This window comes from Pempheris klunzingeri, chromosome 8 (genome assembly GCF_042242105.1).
Source record: "Pempheris klunzingeri isolate RE-2024b chromosome 8, fPemKlu1.hap1, whole genome shotgun sequence".
Classification (NCBI taxonomy): Eukaryota; Metazoa; Chordata; class Actinopteri; order Acropomatiformes; family Pempheridae; genus Pempheris; species Pempheris klunzingeri.
In genome coordinates this window covers 4,879,674-4,906,516 of record NC_092019.1, presented here as the reverse complement: position 1 = coordinate 4,906,516, position 26,843 = coordinate 4,879,674, and the positions used below count along the sequence as shown (strand labels likewise).

General features: G+C 40.3%; 1 protein-coding gene across 2 annotated transcripts in view; it reads right to left on the bottom strand.

Annotated features, from left to right (window-relative positions):
• Window positions 1-26,843, bottom strand: part of ncalda (neurocalcin delta a) — a 60,768-nt gene that overhangs the window by 8,461 nt on the left and 25,464 nt on the right. For both annotated transcript variants that reach the window (XM_070835027.1, XM_070835026.1), the window contains exon 2: window positions 6,389-6,799. In XM_070835027.1, coding sequence (XP_070691128.1) covers window positions 6,389-6,766 — 378 coding nt within the window. In that variant the 5' untranslated portion in view covers window positions 6,767-6,799. The remainder of the gene's footprint in view (window positions 1-6,388; window positions 6,800-26,843) is intronic.

Sequence of the window (26,843 nt, the reverse complement as noted above, 5' to 3'; positions counted from 1 at the left end):
GTGCCAGCTTTCTTTAAACAATGTTAGAAAGTGCTTTGCAAAAGAAAATAACAGTAGACAAGGAGGATAAACTGAGAATAAAGTCAAAGAACCTCATGAAAGACATGAAGGGTACAAATCAAAACAGAAATCAAACGTTTCCAAAAGCTTTAGCAAAGAGAAAAGTATTCAGAAGATATTTTAAGGTTTATCTTCGTAGCGCTTGAGCGCAGCATCTGAAAGACGGGCCTACAGGACGGTGGGGTAGAGATCACGTGACTCAAGTGAGAGTGCTGACACTGATGTCAAACGGCAGCCAGACAGGAAGGCAGATCCTGACCGAGTAACGACAATGTGGCTGCAGGATGTTGAGGGTGTGCTACCTGGCATCGATACGGTACATTTATACTGAGCATTTCATCTAATATCCCCTTTTATTTATTCATGTTATCAATTTTTCATCAGTATTATTACACTGTTGTTTTGTTTTATTTATTACTCTATTAATACATATTACTTACAACTGAAAATGCAAATGAACAAGTGGACACATAAATAAATTCTTGAAAAAAAAAACAACTGTGAAAAACAGGAATGCTATTTCTGTTTTCTAAAGGAGATTAACTACACCAAGAAAAAAATAACATGAGTCATGAGATTTTTCATGCATGAAAAACTGGAAATAGTCCCCAACAAATGTACTACTTCCTTCTCTTTGCTAAAAACTACAGTGTTCAGCTGAAATTACTGAGCCCTTAAAAAAATCATCTCTATATTTGTTTGTCAGTTAGAAATACAGAATAACATCAGCTTTTAGACAGCATAACTTGAGCAGTTAAAATATCAGGCAGAATAATTCTCCTGCAGCAGAAGTGAAGCCAGTGTAATTTAGGTTTGATCTGTTCTCCACTGTATCCACAGACCACAACCTTTGTCTTAATTGGCTGTGTCTTTCTATCTTTTGTTCTCCAGACCTGACACCCTGCCAGCTGGTGTATCCTCCCTGGATGACTCCATCTCACCTTCTACTAGGGACTCTCTTTATTTCTCTCTTTTAACAGTAAAAACTCCACACCGGACAGTCTCTGTTAAGCTTCAGGATCTGTTCTATAACCTGAATGCCACCAGGATAAAAAAGACGTTTCTTTCCAACCCTTCCAGCTTCCAACATCATCTCCTGTGGAGCCGAAAAAGCCTGAGCCACAGTAAAGTGAGGACACAGAGACGGGGGAAATTAAGTAGGGAGCTGCTAACCTGCAGCTGTGGACTATTACCTGGCCACTTATGAATGACAGAAGTGCCATCACATGAAAGTTATTACTTTTCCTTCTACACCGTAACAACATCTGATCATGCAGATAAAGACAGGCGTAGAAAGGAGACTTTAAGAGACACGGGAATGGAAAGAAAGAGGGAAAGTGCCCACTTGTTGAGACTGATTTGTGCCGACAGAGCCAGCTGAGCACCGTTTGGGAGTCGTCCTGCAGTAATACGCTCACATCCACAACCCGCACAGTCTCGTCTCAACCTCACACTAAAGATTTGTAGCTATGTATTCATCTAACCCACCATTCTGATCAATCTCACTAAATTACCAGTTTAAACACCCTCTCCCTCCTTTTCCGCCAAAGGAGACAATGAAGTTCCCCCTGCGCCCATCTGCTCTGCTCACAGGTAGACAGAGGTTAGACGTCAACTACTGATGAGTGGATGGGACAGTTTTCTGTCTCCCTGCGTTCAGATTTTGTCATTAGCTGAGGAAGATGAGCCGGGCTGGCTGCGATCCTTCTCATTCAATTACTCCCACAGCAAGGCTAATTATGACCATCACCAGCATTTACACACACTCTCCGCAGGAGAGACCATTAGCTGGCTGGAGTGAGCCGCAGCTCCCAGTCACTACAGCAAATGGAGGCGAGTGTGAATAGAAAACACTGTGGGGGGAATGGCAGGATACTTTGGGTGAAGCATTTCCAAGTACTCGCCACAGTAATACTCGTATGGTGGACAACGTCCCTGACAGAGGCATGGCAAGGCAAATTTATTTGTATAGCACCTTTCAGACACAAGGCAATTCAAAGAGCTTTAAAGGGACATAAAACACAATTAAAAACAAGACACAGAAACATTAAATTGCATGTAAACGATAATAAAAGCACAAGAAAATAAATAGTTAAAGCAACAGAGAGAAAAGAAAGTGGGGAACTTGTTGAATCATGATAATAAAGAATAAAAGCTGCAGAGAAAAGGATGAATAAATGTCACCAACAGTTTTTGTTCACTGGACAAAGAAGGATGGAGACAAGATGCAGCCATGTTTTTTTCCCATTGATTCTGTGTTTCAGTGCGGTCAAAGATCATTAACCAAAAACATGGAAGATTAAACACTGCTTCTAGACTTGGCTAACCAGGCTTGTCTGGGTGCGGCTAACAAACTGGCTATAAATATTAACTGGAAGCATCTTAATGCTGCCCAAATGCTAATAGCATCAGATTTCAGTGGGGGCTTCCCAGAGTTCAGTAGAAGAGCAGCAGAGCCACAAACACTCCTCCACCCATTAACCATAAAGACCAATGTAAACCAGAGTGACGCTAATTTTAGGCTGCAGTTGGTTTCACACAATTCTTTGCATTTTTATCAACAGCCAAAATGAATCCCAGAGTATGGTGATAGATGAAGTGAGAGGATTCATCAAAGTCCATCCTCAAGGTGACATGTGACTGTGTGGACTTAAGTTCACAGCTTTCTACACAAAGTTTGTTGAGACATTTCACTCAAAACCACCAATGTGAACCTCATGGTGGCGCTAAAGAGGAAAGTCATGGTTAAGATATCATAGTCTGAGCTGACAGATTGACTGTACATTGCCATCCCTAGAGCCACACCGCTAACAAGGCTCATACTGGAGTAAAATTAGCAAGAAGTGGAACAGGAAAGTTCATTATCACTTGCTTCTCACTCCCCTCAACCTGAACCGAGCAGGAACTACATCAGTGACTGCACTGAAGCTTGGGAACATTATGTTGCCTTTAGGGTGGGAGGTTTGTAGGAAGGCACCGGGGCGGCTTTGCCTCGCTTTGCCTGCTACAATCACGACCCTGACACGGAGCAGAAAACTGATGGATTTAGCTTTCTGAGCTCCACCTGCCAGTCTGCCCTCGGATACAGCTGAAAGCAGATACTGTGATCACACTAAGCTGCAGACTTTACTCAAAGACTTTGAGCTCAGGCATCATTTTAACTTGCAGAAGTCAGTGCTACCTGAAAACTTTTCTTTCAAGCCTGGTGTCTCTCTGCAGAGGTGTGTGGCTGTGAACAGGTGAGTCAAACAGCCAAATGCAGAGAGGGAGTAGACAGACATGAAGATAGATGAGTAGTGTGTGTGTGTACAGGTGCTGCAGTGTGTGTCTGAGACAGACAGAGAGAAACTAAGATGGCCCTGGGAATTTTCTAAAACTGCACTTAAGCAGTGTTTCTGGCTTCTACCTTTCAAAAGCTACAACGTTCAGTTAGAGCTCCAGTACTGCTTTCTGTATGCATGGTAGAGGTGAGCAGCATTTCTGAGTTGTTAAAAAACCGCAGCTAATTACCACCTGCCACATACACACAAACAAATCTGAAGAATCACCGACTCAAACACGTTTCCTCATTAAGGCAGGAGCGTCAACACTTATTCACTTCACTTGATGAGCCCTTCAGACAGCAAACATGAGTCATTGCTTTCTATTCTTTTGTCCTTGGGAACAGCACCACCTTTTATTGGAAAGTGGGCAGTTTATGGCGTCAGAATGTAGAAAGAAGTGTTTGAAGTCTGAATCACTCTGGTCTTGACGTAGGGAGGCTATGAAGCGATGATTCGTGGGCACATGTGAGGCATTACGGGTTCATATTTCCTCGGACTGGCTGGGAATCAGAGAAGAAACTAAGATCTAAATATCAAAATACAAACCAGGGCTCTTTGATGCCATTATGGGAAAAGACACGGGTGATATTCAACAGGGAAAGATCAAACAATCTGACAAGCCATGAAAGCTGCTGTAATCTATATTTTCAGAATAGCAATAGATGGAATGGCTACATGTCATATTATTCAAGTCACTCATCGACGAGGACAAGCATTGGACTTGAGGCCACAGAGGCTTCTCCATAGCTGCCCCCCCACTGGAGCTCTCTCCCCAGTGAGTGTTTTAACTTTTTGTAAAGTGTCTTTGAGTTTCCTGAAAAGTGCTCTATAAATAAAATGTTGCATTATCATTATTCTTAATAAACCCACAGAGAATTACCACCTGACTGTAGTTCCCCTCAGCTCTACAGGGACTTTTTTTTTTTTTTTTTTTTTTTTTTTTTTTTTTTTTACAGCCCACAGTTTTACGGTTTTGGTTCATGCTCACTACACATATCAGTGTGGTTACTCTTTTGACAAAAACTCAGTGTGTGCTACCTGCCCAGAACTAAAGGCAAAGTTAGCGTCTAGCTAAACTACGAGTGGCCAAGAACAGAGCTAAACGGACAGAGAATATTAGACTTTCATTACATTCATTATGTGAATACAAACATAACTTCAAATGACTACTGTACTTATGCTGCTCCATATCTGCTGGATGTGCAAATAAACAACACTTTTAATTAACAAAGGTGATGTCAGTGTTGTGTTTTCTGCTCATTTCTGCTGCCTCAAAGTGGCAAAAAAGATCAGTTAAGATCAGTGGTTCAAATTCAACGATGTCCCCCTAACATCTCAGAACAATAAGCTATAGGAGGTGAAAATAAGCCCCTCTGTTTATTAAACATAAAGAGTTTTTAATAAGTAGTTACAGACAGCAGATGAGTGGGGGGCCGACGGTCACAATATTTTCACCGCACTCCGGATTCCAGATGATTAAAATAAACAAAATCATAAGTCATAAATGCGACCAGGGGGTTGTTGGTGCGCACAACAACTCCTGAGTGTTACGATTAAAATGCAAATTAACCCCCTGCTGGTACTGCGGTGATGGTAGCAAATAACCGCATGAACATTACTTCTAAAATTACACACGAGAGGTGAAACTAGGTGAAGCTGAAATGGGACCAAACTAGCCGCTGTGACACAAATGTGGAGGAAGCAAGAAATAAAGTGAGGGAGGAAGTCTGACACACACCCACAGACACTGATATACTGTATAGTGTGTGTGTGTGCGGCTCTAAAACTGTTTACATGAGAAGCTCTTGGACAGGAAATGCCACCCATACCCCCCCCTCTCCTTTCCCCTTGCTGTTTTCTCTTTTAAAAAGGTGGGTTGTGCAGAAAACGCTTCCAATTCTTCTACTGTAAACCTAAAGTACAACTGCTGAATGTTCCACAGAGACAAAAAAATGGATTCAATACTATAAAACTATGAACATAAACTACACCTCTCATTTCAAAATGACCGGGGCTTTCTTCGGTTGCCTGTGTCTGTTTCATTCTTTTTCCAGCGGACACAAAATATGCTGGTAAGAGAGTCTGAGAGCCCACGTAGCCTGCTGGGCATTGACATTTACTTCCATTACCTTAATGAGTAACAACAGGTTAGCATGCAGGGCTTTTAACCCTGTCAGGGATTCAATATAAACAGTCTTCCTCCTCTTTCCAGCATTAGGCAGTTTTGGCATCTATAACAGAAACCAAATAGGCTTAACAAACTATACTAATGATTGTACTTAATAAAACATTAAGATATAATCTTAATACAGACTACAAGCCAACCTTTAAAACATGCAAACAGAAAAGCATATACAGTGGATGTTTCAGGAAACATGTATTAAGCTAAGCTAAGGTCTATTTGTGGAACTTAAAAGGTGCAGAGCAGATGGAAAGCCAATCCTTTTCCCTTCTAGATAAGACTAAAAGCCACATTTAAGAAGGAGTAAAGCTCATGAATTCCTGATTGTTGCCAAAACTGCTTCCATTGTCAGGACAAGGCACGTTTCCAATTAATCTCAATATCTAAATGCATCTTTTAAGTAAACTGACATTTCAATGCCGGCAGTAAATGAGGTCCTGAAGGACATATCGCTCAGAAATGATGTGTTAGATGGAGGCACATCCTGCTCCGTGTCTGTAAGAGCTTCCTCCCTCCATGGAGCGGAGCTGTGCGTCCTCCTGCTCTTAAAATGCCAGAGCTGTTTTTCCTAGTCTCATAAAGAGTGTGTTATGGATACAGTGGCAGTACTGTTAATACAACAGTGTCTAACAATCACTGTCCTGGTTTATGTTACAGTTAGTGTGTGTGTGTGTGCACGAGTGTGTATCTGGATAAGCATGAACTGACGGATGTCAATTCAGAACTGAAAGCCTCACAGTTACAGACGGCACTTGAAGCTACCACGTGACAGAAACCGTCTTCCTGTTAGTGTTATTTCTGATGTCTCCATCTGCACACTCACCTGAACAATCTCCAGCATCTCAGCTTTACTGATGTACCCATTTCCGTCCAGGTCGTACATACTGAAGGCCCATTTCAGCTTCTGCTCCAGCTTGCCACGTGACGTCACACTTAGTGCGATGATAAACTCCCGGAAGTCTATTGTCCCATCACCGTTCGCATCAAATGTGCGAAAGACGTGCTCGGCGAACTTTGAAGCGTCTCCGTAAGGGAAGAAGTTACCGTAGATCTTCTTGAACTCCTCCATGGAGAGGTTGCCGCTGGGGCAGTCCCTCAGGAAGCCCTTGTACCATTCCTGGATCTCGTGCTCGGTGAAGTCAGTGCTCTCCAGGAGGTCCTGCATCACCTCAGGACGGAGCTTGCTGTTCTGCTTCCCCATGTCTGTCGGTCCTGTCAGTCACTCTGCTTACAGCTGAGAGAGAAAGAGGTGAGAAGGTTTGGTTTAAGGACGGGATAAGCAACAGACATTACAGAGTTCGAATGAGTTCTTGGAATTCATTTCTGAAGGACAGAGATGAAACATCTTCAATACCAGAATTATTAACTGAATAGGATAAACTAATTTTAAAGGAAAATTCAGATATTTCTAAACCTGGGCTCTATTTTTAATTTGGTTTCTAAATGACAAAAAAAGGGCAAGAGTTTAAAAAAAGACTTTAGGAATTGATCGCCTCAGGCTGCAGAAGAGAAGCGGGCTGCAAGATCAAAGTACATCTATTAAAAGTGCTTGTTTTAGAGACAGGCTCAGATTGTGGTTCAAATTGTCTGACAACATTAAGGAAAGGATAGAAAGGATCTCTAAAGACTAAGATTATTTTTGTTTAACCAGTAACAGCCGATATGTCACCACCAGACTACCAGACCCCTCTGACAAAAAGTGTAATTTTACCTTGCAGAACACGGAAGTTGCTGGTCTAACACTTTATTTGTGTTATTGTGTGACTTTGGTGTTTTAAAGGTTTAGTTTGGATCCAAATTTATGAGTTAAAACACCAAAGTCACACAAAGTCCTGTGCTCTCCGCGGTAAAATTACTGTTTTTGTCAACAGTCTGGTGACATTAATGGATTCGCAGCCTGTTGCTGTTCCATCTAAAACTTGTTTACCTCGTTGATTTGGATGGAAAATGCATCATGTTGTTACTGTAATATTTCATATGAGGAAAATCACAAACAGTTGCACTCAGAGACTCAGATTTCCTGGAGCCAACATTACTCACATCAAGAATTATATTACGTAATTTCTGCAGCATTACAGCATTAATTAAAAAAAAAAAAAAAAAGCCTGAATCAGCTCGATAACCACCAGACACACCTGCTATGTCCTCATGTCTCCTCACTGAGGTATGAACCAAAAATAAAAATAAGCAACCCGTCTTTACAGTCTTTACATTTATCAGGACTAAAATTACTCCCCTTTTACTTTAACTATTAACTATTGGAACTTTCCATGGAAAAGATCACTGTGTACTCGGAGTACACACACTAGCCATATGCTCAACATGGGTTTAATTAGTCTATAAAATCTCTCTCTATACACACACATACACTAAACTCAGAAAAGGTGGTGCAGTCAAATCATGTTTAAGCTGAGCTGCTCTGCAAACATCATTCAGATTCATAGTGTCTTGAGAGACAATTTCTTAATTCTCTTCCTGGAATTTTTTACAGCCCACAGTTTTACGGTTTTGGTTCATGCTCACTACACATATCAGTGTGGTTACTCTTTTGACAAAAACTCACTGTGTGCTACCTGCCCAGAACTAAAGGCAAAGTTAGCATCTAGCTAAACTACGAGTGGCCAAGAACAGAGCTAAACGGACAGAGAATATTAGACTTTCATTACATTCATTATGTGAATACAAACATAACTTCAAATGACTACTGTACTTATGCCGCTCCATATCTGCTGGATGTGCAAATAAACAACACTTTTAATTAACAAAGGTGATGTCAGTGTTGTGTTTTCTGCTCATTTCTGCTGCCTCAAAGTGGCAAAAAGATCAGTGGTTCAAATTCAACGATGTCCCCCTAATATTTCAGAACAATAAGCTATAGGAGGTGAAAATAAGCCCCTCTGTTTATTAAACATAAAGAGTTTTTAATAAGTAGTTACAGACAGCAGATGAGTGGGGGCCGACGGTCACAGCTCAATAACTCAGACTCAGAAAAGGTGGTGCAGTCAAATCATGTTTAAGCTGAGCTGCTCTGCAAACATCATTCAGATTCATGGTGTCTTGAGAGACAATTTCTTAATTCTCTTCCTGGAATTGGTGTATTTGTATTGTAGATCTTTATGAGCAGAAAAAGCTTTATGGTCCATGTTCGCTGTGTTCGGAGTCGATTTAAATGTTTGGCCAGAGAGAAAAATATAAAATGTACTGAAAGCAGTAACAATGGTGAGTCATTCTCTATATGCAGTTCAGCCAGAATAAATACATGTTTTATATTGCTGACAATAAACCTCATGATCCTCATAAAAGTGAATTCACTATAGAATATAGAAACTATTAAATGTTTCATAGATCCATTGCTCTGGTTAGTTTATGACAGACGCTCATGATACATTGAAATGAGCAGAAATTGACGACTAGTTTAATCAAATCATTAGTACATTCTAACTGTATCGTATTTTCAAATCTAGGATTCAATAAATAATCTGTGATTCGTCATTCTCCAAGCAGTTTTATTATTGCACAATGCCATATTCTCCCAATGGTGCTTTTATTTTAAAATGACACTTTTAATCTCAAACTCTCTGTTAATAAAGACAAACATGGCAGAGCCACTTATGTGATTGGCTGTCGCTTCAGGCTGAATTAGTAAACACATGGTTATTGGAAAGTGTGAAATTATTATTTTTTTTTGAAGAAGTTTTAAATAATGTATTTTGAAATAAAACTTCTGCAATGAAATTAAACAAAAAAAATGTTTACTTTGGATTAGATTTCATTAGATATTCATTTACACTGTTCCATCAGGAAAAGGTGGGTAGCAAAAGTAGTGCATCTACAATTGAATCAAGAGAAAATATAAAAATAGGAGCAATAGAAATGAGGGAATATGAAAAAGTATGTGAAACACCTAATTTAAAAATGTAGGATAAATTAGGAGCACTATAGACAAGAGACAGACTCAGCAGCTGAAATTATAAGATTACAATACTGATAGTGCACATTGAAATGATAATACACCAATACACAATGATAAATATATAAATATATTGCACATTCTAGTTCTGTTGTTGTCAGTACTACAAATAAAACAGGATGAAGTAGGCTAGATGTTCTATAAGGTTATTCCACTATGTCATAAATTGTTTGTATCTATTTGTATGATTGTTTGTCTCATAGTCTCATTTATGTAACACTGGCTGCTTTGGGTCTCCATAGGTGTGACCTCTCCACAGGAAAAGGTGATAGCTGAGTTTGATGGGGGAATACTGACAGCGAGGCAAAAAGTGACAAAAGCCACAGTGTGAGAAGTGGGAGTCTGTTTTTTATCTGCCCTTCTGGTGACACAAACAGGAAGTTCCTGGTCTCAGTGAGATCGTGCTCTCAGTACAGTAACCATGCTCTCTTTGTATATGTGAGCATATACATGCTCATACATTAGTGTGTGTTATCATAAACCTTCATGGAATTAAAATGCAATCACAAGAACCAACCATGCACATGCAGTAATTTCCCTCATATTCTTAACCTTGTATGTGTTTAGGTTGTATGAATTTATGTATTCAGCTCTGTGCAATTAGCCTCGTGCTTGCCTTCACGCTGAAAAGTCTCAGGAAATGAGTCAGTTGTGTACTCAGAACCATCCACAGTGTCTAGTTCACTACTACAGTCTCAAAGACTGAGAAATAAGGTGTTCAGTCTACAAGCAACAAGTGAAATCATGGCAGACGCTAAAGAAGCAGGCCTCAAGGTTCACACAAGGCTACCACCAAGTAGAACTTCCATAATGTAAGCAAAGATATTTGAGAAGTGATAACTTATCTGAGTGTTGAACTATCTACTCTCACAGCCTGATGGAAAAGCTCAAGCTCCAGCCAGTCGGGCCTTTAACGCCTCTCTTTGGTCAACAGGGTGACGAAAAGCGGCTCTGATGTCTGGGTGGGATGCAGTCGTGATCAGGGGGGGGAACACGCAATGATACAAGAATGATTTTTGGCCAGTTGGATGTAGTTGTCAATGAAAGCCATACCATGAGAGCTGACATGCTAAACAGAAGACATTGCAAACCTAAATGTGGGTGCAAAGCTTATTCAGAATAAGAAAGAGTGAGTTTTAGAAGTCTTTTGCTGCATTTTCTGAATCCAATTCACACAGCAAATTTAATTAGTGGTGACTTTCAACAGGTTTTATTTTATCCGTGTTCTCCAGAGTGTTTCTGCACTTTCCTTTTAGTCTTCTTTTACCAAATGCCTCTGAATTGCAAGACACAAACAAAAGAACAAGGCAAACAAAGAAATGTAAGGCCTTCAGAGTTAAATTAAAGACCTCTAATGCTTTTATGTGCCCAGCTTTTAAGACTGGAGTTAACAAAACAACAAGACAAAAACTTCAGAGCTTTGGGTGAGTTCACTTTTGGTACAAGCAGTATCAGGATGTTTTTATTGTCCTTGTCTTACAGAATAATGGCAGGTGTAGCCGCATAACTGAAGGTTTGGTTGAGAAAGTTTAAAAAACTCTGACTCTAAGCCAATTACCGTGCTGACTACTGTTTAAGGTGCTGCTCCAGCCGCTGACCCTCAGAGTGAGAACACTTCAGTCTGTCGCCTCTTCACTAATGGAATCCACAGCCACGACCCTGTCCACGGCTACAGCACACACTCACCAAGCCTTAATTACTGACCCCCGGTGCCCTGTCACCTGCTATGATACACTCTATTTCCAGTCTGTACACACACACACACACACACACACACACACACACACACGTATACTTACACACAGACACAACCATAGCAATGAAACCATTCTGCCGCAACTGATGACATGCTCAGCCAAGTGAGGATGCTGCTGGCAACCCACTTGTGTGGTGACATGGTCTTTTTTTCAGCTGCTCTGCCTGTATGTGTATATATATGTGTGTGTGTGTGCGTGTGTGTGTGTGTGTTGGTACCTCTCTTCAGTTTAAATATCAGACCTTCGGCACAAGTAGATGCTTTAAAGACGCTGTTGTATGATTTGTTTTTGGTTTAAATTTCACATTGAAATCAACTTTGGTTTGCTTTGTGTTATGAGGAGATAAATGCAGTCAGAGGAAGGCAGAACATGGGCAGAGACATAAAGGTGTGCATAGAACAAGAGCTTGTGTATTCAGCGGACTGTATGTTTGAGATTGACAGCAGCTGACATTAAAATGAGTAGGCGCTGGTGAGTGACAGAAAACGTTTGTGTGCCTCTCAAGGCTGCAGCGTGTGAGCTGCTCAGAGTATCAGACCGTGTTGTAAAGCTGCTTCCTCACAGTTGGGCTGGAGGTGGTACACCTAAACATTTTCCACCCTAACTTTCCAAAAACGGACAGTCTCTGCTCACTTTCCTCACCAGCAGGTGTGCTCAGGTGGGCTAGCCTGATAAGAGACGTGCCAATTGGTACACAGCTACTCTGACCATTGTTTTTATCCACATTTGTTAGCTCCTGCATAGGAGGAGATTCTGAGTCTGTTCTTCTCAACAGTCATCTAACGAACAGAAACAACCTGCAGCTGCTTTACAGTAAAAAGCTCAAGAGACCTCAAGGCTTCACTCTGTCACGTCAAAGGTAAAAAAAAGTAAAGTTGGTGGACAATGGAGCAACAGTGGCTCCTATCGAGCTGATAAAGTTACCGTATAACATTCAAAGCTAGCCATGGATTAGCCATTGGGTTAATTATTTTGTCTGACTTCATCTTCATATTTCTAGCTATACTTCAGGAAAGGTAAAGACAACATGGCTGTGTGACTTGATTGGCTCTCATTCAGTCACATTTCCTCTCTTGAAGCCAGCTGCAAAACCATTTGGACTCTGAATCAAAACACTCCAACCAAATGGATTATCATTCAAATCGAGTAATCGCGGATGATGATTCAGCCTTAAAATAGAAGCCGGGTAGAGCTGCTTCCATGGCTCAGATTCACTTGAGATTGTAACAACCTAACCACTACACACACACACACACACACACACACACACACACACACTTCAGCCAATTCCTCAGCGGACAGGACAATTTTTGTATGTAAAACACACAGCCTCTCCATGATGAAAGGATGTGACCTGAACACATTAACACTGATGTTAATGCTGAATGAATACATTTATGAGTCGGCTCTCATACACTGAGACGAGACACTGATGAAAACCCAAAGACAATGTCTACCTTATATATATATATGTGTGTACAGCTTACACATTAATTCCCTCCAGCACCTTTCCTCTTTTCCCATCTGCATACTCCAGCTGTCCTTTATCGATCCCACTTTTACTCGTCAACAAATCTTTTCCGTCTGTCTACTCTCCCATTCATAAACTCCTTTCTCCTTTCTTTTCCACCTCACATGATCCTCATTTCCATACTCTTCATCCTCCATTTTATTTCATCCTACACATGAACAATTCACTCTCTTATGAAGCAATTTTCCTGCAGTTACCATAGTAACATTCGGCAAAACCTCACAGCCATTGATGAGCTGTCTGGCCGAGTGCGCTGCACACACATACACACACACACACACACACAAACACACACACACACACACACACACACACGACTCCCAGTCAAATACAGACAATCAGTGAGCGCGGGATGTGCGTGTCTATGTGTGTGTAGGCGTATGGGTGGTTGTGTGGGTGCAGGTATGTGAGGTGAGTAGAAAGTAGTCAACTGTAATCAACAGTTGTATTAAGTCAAAGGTATTAAAAAATCCTTTATATACAGCAGAGAGTCAAACAATATTCATAATTTAGACACAGAATATGGAGCAGGGGTATATTCTGCATGCATCCCTCATTTTAAGCAGCTACTCGTTCTTTTTACATCGATGAATTATCATCATTGGCATATTACCCATAACTAGACCGTTGCCTTTCATTGTGCGCCACCTGACTGAGTGTAAAATTGGTTTTAAGTAAAAAACAGCAAGGGAAAACTGCTCTGCTACACTAACACAACAAGTCATTAAACCAAGTTGTTTAAACTACTCAGGTAATGACGTACAAAATAAAAGAGGTGGATAATCTAAAAACGGGAATACCATTAAACTTTGTCATTTCATCTCTGGATACATTAAAATGTGAGACATGCATCTATTTTTGGGGGCATTTTAAAACATTATTGGAGTTTTCATGGTGGAGGAATGAGAGGAAAGGAAAAGTGAATGAGATACAACATGCAAAAAACAAACAAAACAAAAATTCCCTAATCTGGGGACGCCACAACCCATAGTCATTGCCTTACAGCCAGGTCACTAGGCATCGCCAAAGGTTACACCTTTACTATATTATTATATTATGTTATATTATTATGTTCAACCATAACTTATCTTTGCTCTACTTTACTAGAAAGCACGCAGCATACTGTCGGACTTCCTGACATCACAAAAGTGTACAGATTTAAAAATAAATACATGTGAACACAATGTGTCAAACAGCTCCTATCGTGATCCTTTAAGCCTCGCCCCCCCTCCATCTCCCAAACTTCTAGCACCAGCTGTTGCAGGGGGTGAAAAGGACTTAAGGTCCAGCTGCAGCAGATTCCTGTGGAGAAGGAATCTCAGATGGAGAAGACTAATAGACGGGCTGTACAGATATCTGGGTTGTAAAGTAACAACTATAGAACAAACAACTAGCCATCGCCCAGTGCAGGTGCTGTATCTTTTGAACGTTGCATTTTTAAAGGCATTCGAAGGCGGCTGAGAAGTGCAGCTTCCTTCTAGTCACTGAAATATAGAAGTTATATAATATATATATTATTCTATAACTATATATTATATTATATAGTTGCCATTAGCCTGATGAAGTATCTGATTCTATCATGTGGAATAAACGGTTTCACTCTTACATTTTGATCATTTGAAGGCAATTTGCAGGCAAAAACTTGAAAATTCAGACCTTGAGTTGACCAAGCGCCTCTTAAGTTATCCACCTTTGTGTGGTAAATCCTCTGGAAGATCCTGCCCTTTTATTAGGACAAGCCTGTGCTCAATCAGAGCCCACTTATCAGTCACTCATTCATATATTTTTTCAAGGCTTAACAAGTCAAAGTAGTCACAGATCCACTGGTAGTAATAACAGACTTGCCTTTTGTAACCTTCAATAATACAGTGGGATGTTTCTCTCTCTGATGTAACACTGGAGCACAGCAAAGCAGCAGGTATGTAGAGGTGAGCCCTCTATGTTGCCTGCGCCTGTCAATGACTTAACCATATGAATCCCACCATGCTAACACAGCTTAGAGGAAATAACTTGACTTTAGCTGGATTCAAAGAGCCCTCGGCAAAGGCTTGTTTCGTCCAGCTGTGCTCTGGTCTGCTACACCTGTGGCACAGGGCTCTTCGGACCACTGTTTAAAAAGCACTGATTATGTCTTGTCATGTAGCAGGCCAATGGCAAACTAAATTTCATTTACTATATCTCAACAAGTTTTTAAGTTTAGTGTAAGTAGGACTTCACTTTGGAAGCCTCTTGTGTTACCACTTGGTGCGCCTTTGTTTCATCTAGTTGCACCTCAGTCTCAAAGTGTTGATAGTCAATATATGCACACAGTGACACAGTTTACTTTTTGATTTTGTTCACCTCTCTACTAACTGCAAATAGTTATTAATGGAGATCCAACTTGTGCTGCTAAATTTGTAATGGAAAACCAAAGCGGTTTGTCATGAAAACCAAAAAATAATTTGATTGCTGACCACAAATAGGGACTGTGATATGCAGCCCTCAAGGCAGTAATAGTATTAATAGTTTTGGTTTGTGGATGAATGAGAAAGAAAAGACAAAAAAAAAGAGAAAGTTTTCTTAGGAAAATGGGGGAGTGTCTTTTGTTTTGTAAGAAACATCTGTACACTTGATTCTTCTTAGTGCAAGGCAGCAGCTTGAGTCTCCAGAACAATGGGCAGCAGGAACAACAGAGATGGGAGTGGGGAGGTGAGGCACAAAGAACACAGAGAAATAAAGAAAATGTAGAGATTAAAATAAGAAAGAAAATGCTGATGACTGAATGGCGCCTAAATCCTCTTGGGCCTTAAGAGACACACCTTTGTTCTCTCTTTTTGTGTCCCAGCAGGAAAAGCCTACGACAGTTCAGGCCATTTAATAATAATTCTTCACAGAGGCTACACTATTTGTTGGACTGGGATAATTACACACCAGTGAACCTGCTTTATGCCTTTCTTCTGGTGAGGGTGCAGATTCTTACTGAACCACACTGAGGGATTTTACTAAACACAATCTTACAGTTTGAAAAGTGTCTTGGCTCCAAAAGGAGAAACCTCTCCCCTAAAATTTCCTGACAATGCTCTGGCACTGGGAGGTGAAAGCACAGAGACAGGCACTGGCAGGCAGCCAGGCAGTAGCTGGATAGAGGGTCACCCCAGAGTGGGGCAGATAAGTTTGTACTACTTGGACTGAAGCCAACTTTTCTAGGATCTGACTCCTCAAATCTTCCCTTTTCTGCCGGCCCTAAGCTGAACCTGACCAAACTCCTGCAAGCTCCTTCCCGACAAATCCACACCACACCGAGGCAGCAGACAAACAGCGCTGGAGGTCTTGTCGTCAGATTGATTTGGGGTGTTAGCTGGTTAGCCTAAAGCTGCCCATAGTCGATATTTCCATCCCATATAGTTTTAAATGGCCTCCTTAGCCTTCATTAGGTTGCCATGGTAACAGACCTGACAGGAGGAGGAGGAGGAGGAGGAGGAGGAGGCAACACACACATTGTGCCTATTGATTCAGGAGAAAAAGAGTGAGCCAGTGAGAAGCACAAGATGACACACTTCCTCAAGTCAATTTCATAATCAACTTAAGGGGTTATGTAATTTCATCTATGTAGCCACAGCGCAGAGATCTGTGATCACTGCGCCTGTGTTATCATCCGTGTTGGAGGTATTAAATAAGATTTATATAACATCTTTAGTGTTTATTGTGGCCTGCTGTATAACTGTATAAAGATCCAGGATAACAGCGGGTAACGTAATTTCTCAGCTGATTCAGATCTGACGACTATTTTGGTGGACTGTTATGAGAATTCGCTCTGGTTGCATGCCTACGTGGAATCTCTTCACTTCCTCTTTGTCCAACAGAAAAAGACCCCTGCCTTGTACTCCGAGGTCGTGTCTTATTTTCTTGGCTCCCTGTGTGCGGTGCCCTGGTGGGAGTGCTCTGTCTGCCTGGCACTGCATCGTTGGGCTCGGTTAATTGGTTGGATGACTAACTCCTGGGTCCCACCGGGGGGAAACAGAATAGATGTCTCTCTGTTTTTGTAGTTCTTAGGGTTCTGTGATCTAGTCTGCTAGCTATAGTATACAGCCTGTCTAGTGAGACTATTGTTCAAATTCACACAACTGACCATTTTCCAAGTCCAGCTTTAGTCACTGTTCTCTCCATTCTTGCACAGTAAATATGCAGTTTACCATGGTACATGATATATTACCACCAAAATTCTTAGAAATTCATTTGAATTTCCGACAGACGTAGACAAAAACAGTCTCTCTGTCTTGTGACTGTGCTTGGTGAGAGCTGCAGAGTCACCTTAAACTGGATTATTGTGTAAGCAAGGAACATTTTAAAAGCAGGATTACGAATATTCAACCACTGCATGCACATAACTGATCACTGTTAATTCACCCGTTAGTGTCATTTCTGTTTGTGAAACTTTTTCATGCTGCTGTCTTGGCTGGTACTCCCTTGTAAAACAGATTTTGAATCTCAGTGGGAATATTTTGGGTGAAATGAAGATTAAATTGAAATAAAAAAAGCACTTTTATGCACTGCAGCGTAGTTGTAATCCAAAAAAGATCACACGGTTACATCATTGTACAATAACCCTGTTTGGATGCGTAGCTTAAACATCTGAACAACCCAGACAAATTCCTTATTGTTTGCATTTTCAAATTGTGTTTTCACATTAAGAGAAAAGAGTTAAAGTTTGAGGACTAATTACTGTCTGGTGAATGGAGAGGTATATCAGATTACAAGTTTATCTGGAGTAGCTGGGCTGTAAACGTCCATAAATCCAATAGAGCTGGACATGTAGCCGACACTAAAGCAAGCATCCAGGACCAGCTTCCACAGAGTGGGGACATATTACACAGTGGATGTGCTTTTATAAGAGTAACCTGTAATTCTACATGATCATGTAGTATGAAACACCCAGCTTACTTTAGAGCAGCGTGTTAAACCCATTGCTGACACCTTTTTTCTTGTATTTTTGGTTTCGGAGATGTTGAACTCATCATCCACCCTCTTTATGTACAGAGTATCACTCTTACTACAGCCCCATGCACACTTCCTCCAACACGTGGAGGCATCAAAGTCCAAAGAAAACAGACAAAGCACTCATCACTTTGAATGTTTAATACTCCAACTGCTGCTGTTTTGGTTATACTTTGTTTGTTCGAAGTGAATTTTCCATAAAACTGAAGATTAGCGATAAAAATGAACTGCCTCCTACTCCATCACACCTGCTGGATACAAATTTCCATTAGCGTCGTGAAAGACGAAAGTGCGGTGGCTGTAAAATGTGCCAAACCTGAACTATTACTGATAAAATATGTTTGCAGAGCAACTATAAGAGCAGCTGGAGAATGTACGGTTGTTACTCAATGACTGCAGGGTCTATCATGTCTAGCAGTGTGTGTGCGTTCTGAGAGACAGAGTGGAGAGACAGAGGGTGAAAAAAGGAGAGCGGGAAAGAGAAAATGTGACTCAGGCAGAGTCTGGAGATGGTTCTGATTGAAGAACGCCCCTGGGGATGCAACAAAGCTCACTCTGCTTCCTGTGGTCAAAGAAAAATATAGAAACAGGATGTAACATCACGGAAAATAACAAACAGAACGGAATTACATCACAGTGGAGGTCATGGGTCACGATGAACTCAGGGAAGAGTTGGAGTGATTAGATGTCTGAATACATAGACTGGTAGGCAGTTTGACTCATGTTGGACCAACTTACGTAGGAATCTGTAACTGCTTAATAAAAATATAATTAGTTTTAGAGTAGATCCAAACTTTGAAGCTTTGTTGAATTTTAAAATCAACATTGGAATATTGTGCATCTATTTTGTTTGCACGTGTATTGATTTTGTTTAAACCAATGAGGACCATCCTTTGGTTAATGCTAAATTAGCCTGGGGGTCGGCACACAGCACGGGGGGGGGCACGGTGCTCCTGTGCCTGCATGGTCGGGCCTGTGTTATCGCGTGCATCAGTAGGCTCCATCATGCTCCGTAAAAAATCCCTAATTAACCCCTGGATGTATACCGTTACCAAAATATCTGCACAGTTAGCACTGAAGTTAGCTTCCAAAACACTTAGCCATAATTAGCCAGCCAGAGGTGGCAACACTTGACAGAGTAAAGTTTGATGTTAAACATTTTGGAATTAGAATAGAATTAGTTTTGCTGCTCTTTCCAGAATCCCAGTGATTCGATCTACAGCTACAACACAGTGATGCTTTATGTTCATGGGAGCAGCCACAGCTACTTGTTTATGTAGAAGGATTAGCATGCACAGCGTTAAGGATAGGGGAAGACGACAGAAGATGACAATATAGGAATAAAGTGGACGACAGGATGAAATCTACAAGATTAGAGAAGTCGCAAATATCAATCATATTCAAAAAAATCTTTATTGGAATGACCATTGACTGGATCTGAAGACTTAAGATTACAATCTTTACATATCACAAACTGTATGATTTTATCTGAATTAACTGTCAGCACAAATGGACCCAGAGCGCATTCATAATCGTCTCGACAGTCACAACGTGTGTCCCAGCCTTTAGATTACAGTGTGTTTAGGGTGTAAGTGTGAAGCTGTGACCATTTTTATAAAGATGCTGCCAAAAAACTATATTACTCATATTTAAAAATGGAAAACTCTCCATCATTATTAGTATAATTTAGCATAGTGGACCAAGTTCAGTGAAGGTCAGTTTACTGTTTACTGTTACATTTTTTCTTTTGCTATCACTGGCATGCGGCATTGCATGTATTTTCATACTGATATACTAATGGGAATGTTCTACTGGCAGCATCTTCATAAAGGTACATTGTCAGCACTCAGCAGTTACTGGGATTTCCACTGTGTTGATTTCACCCACATGCAAATGAAATAATTCCACTTGATGTATAAATATATTGATTATGCACACACACACACACACATTACACTGATTTACATACATTTTCTGGAGACTTACACTACCCAACCATAACCAGTAATTGTCTAAACCTAACCTTAAACCTTAAAGTCTTCCCAAAGTTTGATAATTTACATCTTATAATTCATAGAAATATAATAACTAATATTAATATAATAATTTTATCCCCAAATCCGACTTTAAAAACAGGTTTATGTTCCCACAAAGTGAGTAATACACGGCACACACACACACACACACACACACACACACACACACACACACACACACACACACACACACACACACACACACACACACACACACACACACACACACACACACACACACACACACCTGTCTCTGTCCTTCAGTGAGAGATAAGAGCAGAGTAACCACCTGAGATGATCAAACAGAACAAATTACACACTCACCCACTATTCAACAGTTTGAATGGGAAATGGTAGCCGTGAACTGCAGTAAGAGGTCACTGTATTTTTCATTAACAATGGATGAAATGATATGAGTGTGTGGAAGGGGTCATTAAGAGTGACAAAGCCACAGATTATCACTGAATTATCACTGAACTTGTCACATCATCCTTCATCTCATTGTCTTGGTCTTATTCCCTGTTTTGGTTCACTCCGGCAGCTGTTTTAGAGGAAAATATCCAATGAACCCACTCTCAACTTCCTGCCCAGCACCAAACAGCCGAGGAGACAAAGTCAGATGGACATAGTGGAGCATTTAGCAGCTACAGGGGCAGATATTCTTCTCAGGAGTTAGTGGAGGTAAACAACATATTTACAGCACAGACACGTCTCTGTGTCTGCTGGATGTGTAAATAAATGATGACAATATTTAAGAAGATGAGTTATTGTGCTGCTCCCATGTGGTAATAAAAAGAAACACCAACATTGATATACGTTTATCTTCAGTATTACAAACTTGGTCTTTCTTAGTACAAAAGCCCTTGTTCAGATTTAAGAAGGTGCCAGGCTTTACTCAGCAAGTCCATCCATCCAGTTCGATAAACCTACTTATATTCACATTTACATTCATTCATTTGCACCTTTGTCTAAAGCGACACACAACTTCGGTCCAATCCAAGCCTCAGTAGATCAGCTTCTTGGAAACAAATTCCAGATCTTTATTTTCATAGGTGATAAATATACAATATTCTGCATATTTACACTTTAATTTATGCATATTAACAGACTTTAAATGTTGGTGGTCAAAAACTAGTAACCCAGGTCGTTTGGCGATGTGATTTGATACAAATATGATCTGATAAGGTTTTTTTTGTTTTCATTGTCTGCAAATCAGTGATCGGTTATGTTGAATTTACCGGATTTTTGCATAAATGTGATGGGGTACCTTGCTTTTCCCGGTATTTTACCTGGATTAACATCCCCATCTGGTTACACCAATATTAAATGGTTTGTGAATTATCTGCAGTTTACTATAAAATGTGTACATGCATAGGATTAGGGACAGAACAGGTTTAGACAGCACGGGACCCATACACCAATGCTATTATCAGTCAAACTCTCTCCTTCTATACAAAGTCAGATTTAATACGCATTTAGGATTGACTTAAGTCCAAGAGGAAGTCTCAGTTACTGCGTAGATACAAAATCACAGAGTATGGAAGTAACTAACAAAGAAACTAAGTCTTAACAGCATTTTTCATATCTGTGCAAAAATATATTCAGAACCAACATCAGTGCATCACTAATCTGTGTGGGCTTACTCTATCTCTATTTGTGTTGTGAGCAGCTGCCACAACAACATACAAGCTCACACATAACAAGGAAGAACTCCGCTTCAATATCCCCTCTCCATGATAGCATCTCCATTTCTGACAGCTCACAATAAATGCACAGCTTCACAAAGCAATTTCCAAACATACTGGATTCAAGTGATTTTTAAGTAAGGACTCACTGATAGCAATCTTCTTTCGCCTCACATACTCCAGTGCGGCATGCATCCACACCGCCAAAGACTGCTGCAAGCAGTGAGGAATTCTAAGTAGTTGTGCATCTGAGATCCATCACCTCCTAGCTGCCACACTGTCATTTGCAACACTCCCTTTGGGAAATAATTCAATGCTACATTGTGAATAATTCAACATCTTCCATATTGAGAGCTGCCTCTGTGTGATGAGGTAGAAAACAGCTAGTATCAAAATAACGTCAACAGTCTTTGGACATCAAATTTTCATCAGCATCAAATTCTTATGAAACATCAGTCCCTTTGTCTTTTATTCAAAACTACTGCATGCTCTTTTTGCTCTAATGTTACTAGTCATTCCCCAAAAAAAGATCTAATGTGATGTTGAATTAAATTAGGAGGAGGGAATTCTTGAATTATTAAAGCCCTAATCTATGATGGGTGTACAGTGACCCAGCACCAAATGTTCCTTCATAAAGTCCTCTTCTTCTTCTTCTGGTCAGTGATCACAGACTGGTCCTCGACAAACACAAAACACATCCAGGCCCGGTGAGTACATATACTAAATTTAGCCTGGATGAGATCGCTTTGCAACAGGATTCTTTAACTCAGAACAATCATTTTGATAATAAGGTATGTAAGAGTGAAATACATGCAGGGTGATCCTGCAAAAGAACCTTTTTTTTTCTGCTTCCTCTTGAAAGTTTAAAGTGGCTAATGTTCTCACAGTCCCAAAACACATTCATTATACCACTGAGATATCTTGTATGTTGATGTGTAGCGATATCATCCTCTCTCTCATTCACTCACAAGCAAAACGAAGAATGGAGACAGAGAAACAAATGAAAGATGCATCACATGACTGACTTTCTATTTTGTTGGAAAGAATGAACAGCAAGCTTCCTTTTATCTGTGTAGCTAAGTAAAAAAAAATGGCCCAATACACAAAGTAAAGTATAAAAAAAAACTTTATACTATACATGGCAGTTCCATTTTCATGCTTCATATTGAGGGAAATAAATTCCAACTAGATACACAAATACATTTATTGCAGTAATATCAAGCAGCAAACCACACATTCAACTGAATTCAGATCCTGGACACAAAAAGTTGTAAGAGAGAAGAGAAAAATATGGAATTATTTAACGTAGAGAGCCAACAACCTCTACGCTGAATGCAACAAACACACCAATTATAGATCAAAAGTGAAAACACCTCTTTCAGTTACATCGCTACACACACTAATAATGATAGTCATATGTGGTGTAGTGAAACTGACTCATATAAAGACAACAGGGAGCTCCCTTGTTGCAATGTAAAAGTACCGCCAATACATTTATTGAAATTTAATTTGATTTTTCTGGTACGGGATATAAACCCTCCACGCCAGGCTTTAAAACTCAACACAAGAAACCATTCAACCAACAATAGAACACAATATAGTTCTTTAAACAAGGATACCAGCTCACAGAAAGAGCTCCATCATTTATGTCTTGTGTCTCGTGCTACAACAGTGTGTGTGAATTCCTCTCTGTGGCTAAAAATAGAACATCTGTTTCCCATAGTCCCCCTAAACCGATGCATGGGAGCCTATAGGCCAAGGTTATCCTTTAAAACTGCTTTGTTAGTCGGCATGTGTCATGCTATGTGGGAACCTTTAGCTGGGGGCAATCTCTCACAGATTCTGCGCCACATTAGGGCTGAATTTCACTTGACTGACCTGTGACCCCTTTATAAAAGAAAACTATTGGAGAATGCCCAAAGCCTGGCCGACCAGCTGCCCCTCGAAGCCGTCACGAACATGTGTCTCTCTACAAGCTCTCACTCAACTTGCACTCCGAAGAGATGAATGCTTCCTCAGGGGATGGGGAGGGAAATTATTTATACGGTGCTGTTCTGGGACACGCTTTAATTTATCGATATATACCTCTCGAGTCAGGTGTCTCCTGTCTAAACAAATCATCTCCAGGTCAAATACAGCCCAAGATTTCCAAATTCCTTAAACCCAATTATAAAAGCGTCCAGGCTGAAGACTATAAAAGACTATGGAGCGCTGCAGTTCATCAAACATCCAGTGAACTTGTTAAATGTTTCCATAAGTATGCCTCACATCTCGAAATGTATTTTTTCCTCTTCTAACAATCACTGACGAGTCGCAGGCCACAGCCACTAACGGACAATTTGTATATAAAAATATCAGGTTTTATCCAAATATTAATATTCACATGTAGAATCATAAAAGAGAAACTCATGAAACGCATTCTTGATAAGTTTGAAATACAGAGTAAAGGCTAAATTCTGCATGAAACCACCTGCTTTTTGGTGCTCATATGCTCATATGCACCCTCTGAAACATTTAACGACATATAGTGGGCCTGACGTGGAGACAAGATCAATGACTGGTCAGCTTATGACCAATAACGGCCTTGCGTTTTGTTACAGGTTTTTGTTACAGGAAATGAAGTGACACACGTCACAGCAGCCGAAGCACAGAAACTACAGCGACTAACATTTTCTCACTTCAGTCAGATATGTGTGTTTCAACACCGGCTCCTTCAGTTAAGTTGAGGATTTACTCTGCACATCACACTGTGAGATTTTAGTGTAACATACTTAACAGAGTGACATTTTCATTGTTAAATACAGCACAGCGGCGAGGAGATCTCACAGTTCTCAAAACCAGTGTGTCAAGTACATTTTGCCTGACTGTGACATCCAGTGAAGCCTGTGTTCCCCATGTGAAACCAGCAGCTCTAATCAGAGCGGCACTCTAGCTGCGCTGGTGTTTATGTGAAAGTGGCCACATTTTAAGGCCTTTCCCACTTCAAATTAAACCCGTATGCTTCACAGGACTGCAAATGATCCCGTAAAACTTTATTTTCACTCCATTTAACAAACTCTATGATCACTGGCGGTGGTGTAGAACAATGTTTTAATGAGCAGGTGCCTTCTCTTCATCCCATGTTCTGCTGACAACAGAATAAATGGAGAAACATGAAATAAAATTCATTTTACAATGAAATGTCCACAGCTTATCGGTCTATACTTAACTTTGACAGGTACTGAATTCATGTTGGACATCTTAAACAAACAGAAACAATCTCTTTCTGTGAATTATAACGGTTAAATACATCAAACACGGAGCCTGCACTCCATGATACAGTCTCCTGGTCTCCATCGTGTACAGCAGCCATTTTTTAACACTTGATAAAACACTGAAAGGAATCCAGACAGGAAAAACGTGTAACTGCTCTTTCTTTATATTTCTCTCTGTTACTGTCTCCATCTCTGGCTCTGGTCATAAATCAACGGTTACATAAACTGCCTTCAAAAGTTAGTTTCCACCAGTGTTACATGAGAGTCCCTTAAGTACAAAACAGGATGTTAAAGAACCCTGGTTCATACAGTTCAGCTGCGTGTGTGTGCAGAATTTAACTATTTTCTCCAGGTTTTTTTTAAAAGGATGTGGGCATAAGTACATGATATACAAATATAACTGTGTGTATGTGAGGGGTCTGATGTAAAACAACACTGGGAGGGAGTCAAGTCACCTTTTTTTCCCCCATGATACATGATCTTAAATCAATTTAGACTTTTATTCAACATGTAAATGTTTCATGTAGCTACATTAACACTCACCTGGACACAGAAAACATCTGAATTTGTATGTTAAACAGACTCAGTGTTTTATACATGCAAGTAACTGCTACTCTACTCTCCAAGCAGACACACACAGTTATACTCAGGTGGTGCAGAGCTCTGATGGGAATAATTGTAGAGCAGAAAAAAGAAATAAAACATGGCAGCCTTGGACCTAATCACAAACGATACAGAATGTCAATGTGTAATTATGTAATTCTGTAATATTGTACAGTCTGCAATTGCATATTTTCAATTTGTCTGAAATTCTTGGTGGCGATGCAGAAAACGTTTACCTATATGTAAATAAACATAAATAAATCTAATCTTTATTTCCTATAATCTGTCATTTGGTGATGATTTCTTGGGTTGCGACAGTATTAATGATGGCCACAGTGCACCCCCAGGCCGTTGGCCAGGAAACCAACATTTTTTAAATATAATTTTTGGGGCATTTTACATTTATCTGATAGAAACTGTAGCGACACAGACAGGAAACGAGGAGAGAGAGAAGGAAATAGAGTCAGTCATGTTGTGGTTACGTAGCGCTCATTTTAACCATTAAGCTTAACCATTATTAGATGTAGTTCACACATTTTCAACCATGTCCTTCATGTTTAAAACAACCCTACACACTGAACTACCACTGAAACAAAAGAGTCCAGAACGGTGCTTCAGTCTTTATTTTACAATGTATTTCCAGTTTCCTTATGTTAGGACACACGCATCCTCGCCAACGTATTTGTTGAAGAGTAAATGTTTGCCTAACCTTTATGTAGCCTAATTATTTATGTGACAACATGTGAAGTATTGCCAGCATAAAGTAAGGCGACAGGAAGCTACAACCATCTTAACGATTACACAATTAAAATGGTTGGTCAGTGAAGAGTTTAAACACTGAACCAGCTTTCCAAAAAACCGACATGTTACTTCTAGCAGGGAGATGTAATGTTGTAACCTTAAGACGGATTCAGAGATAAGGCCAAAAAACTGGGGGAAGAAACCCCGACCTGACCCGGTGCAGGTGGTCGGAGTAAATGTGTGACAGAGACCAAAATGAGCCAACATCATGGTAACCATCTCGCCCTACTCAGTCATCCCGTTACCCCTGCTCTCATGTGTGTGTGTGTGTGTGTGTTGAGCAGTTAGCGTGACATGAAATCACTTTGAGGTATAAAATAAAAATGTAGAAGAACAGATTTCAGTGACATGTGAGTGTGCAACTCTGCCTCGGGGTTAACTTTTTAAATTCTTCATAGTGTGAAGACGGTTTGACATCACACACTTAAAAATTCCTCTTTGGAACAGTGCACTCGTGTGTCGCTTTTTGGCATTTTGACATTAAAAAAAAAACATGGCACCGCTTCAATAGATAAAAGCTAAAATGTCATACGTGATCATCTAAAGCTGCCACCTCCTTCGCTTCATGGATTCAGTCTTCTAAGCTCCATCAGTGCTAAGCTTTTCCCCATGCAAGGTTACAACATTATGAAACACTTGCACTCATTTCGGTTGTACTGTACGTGGC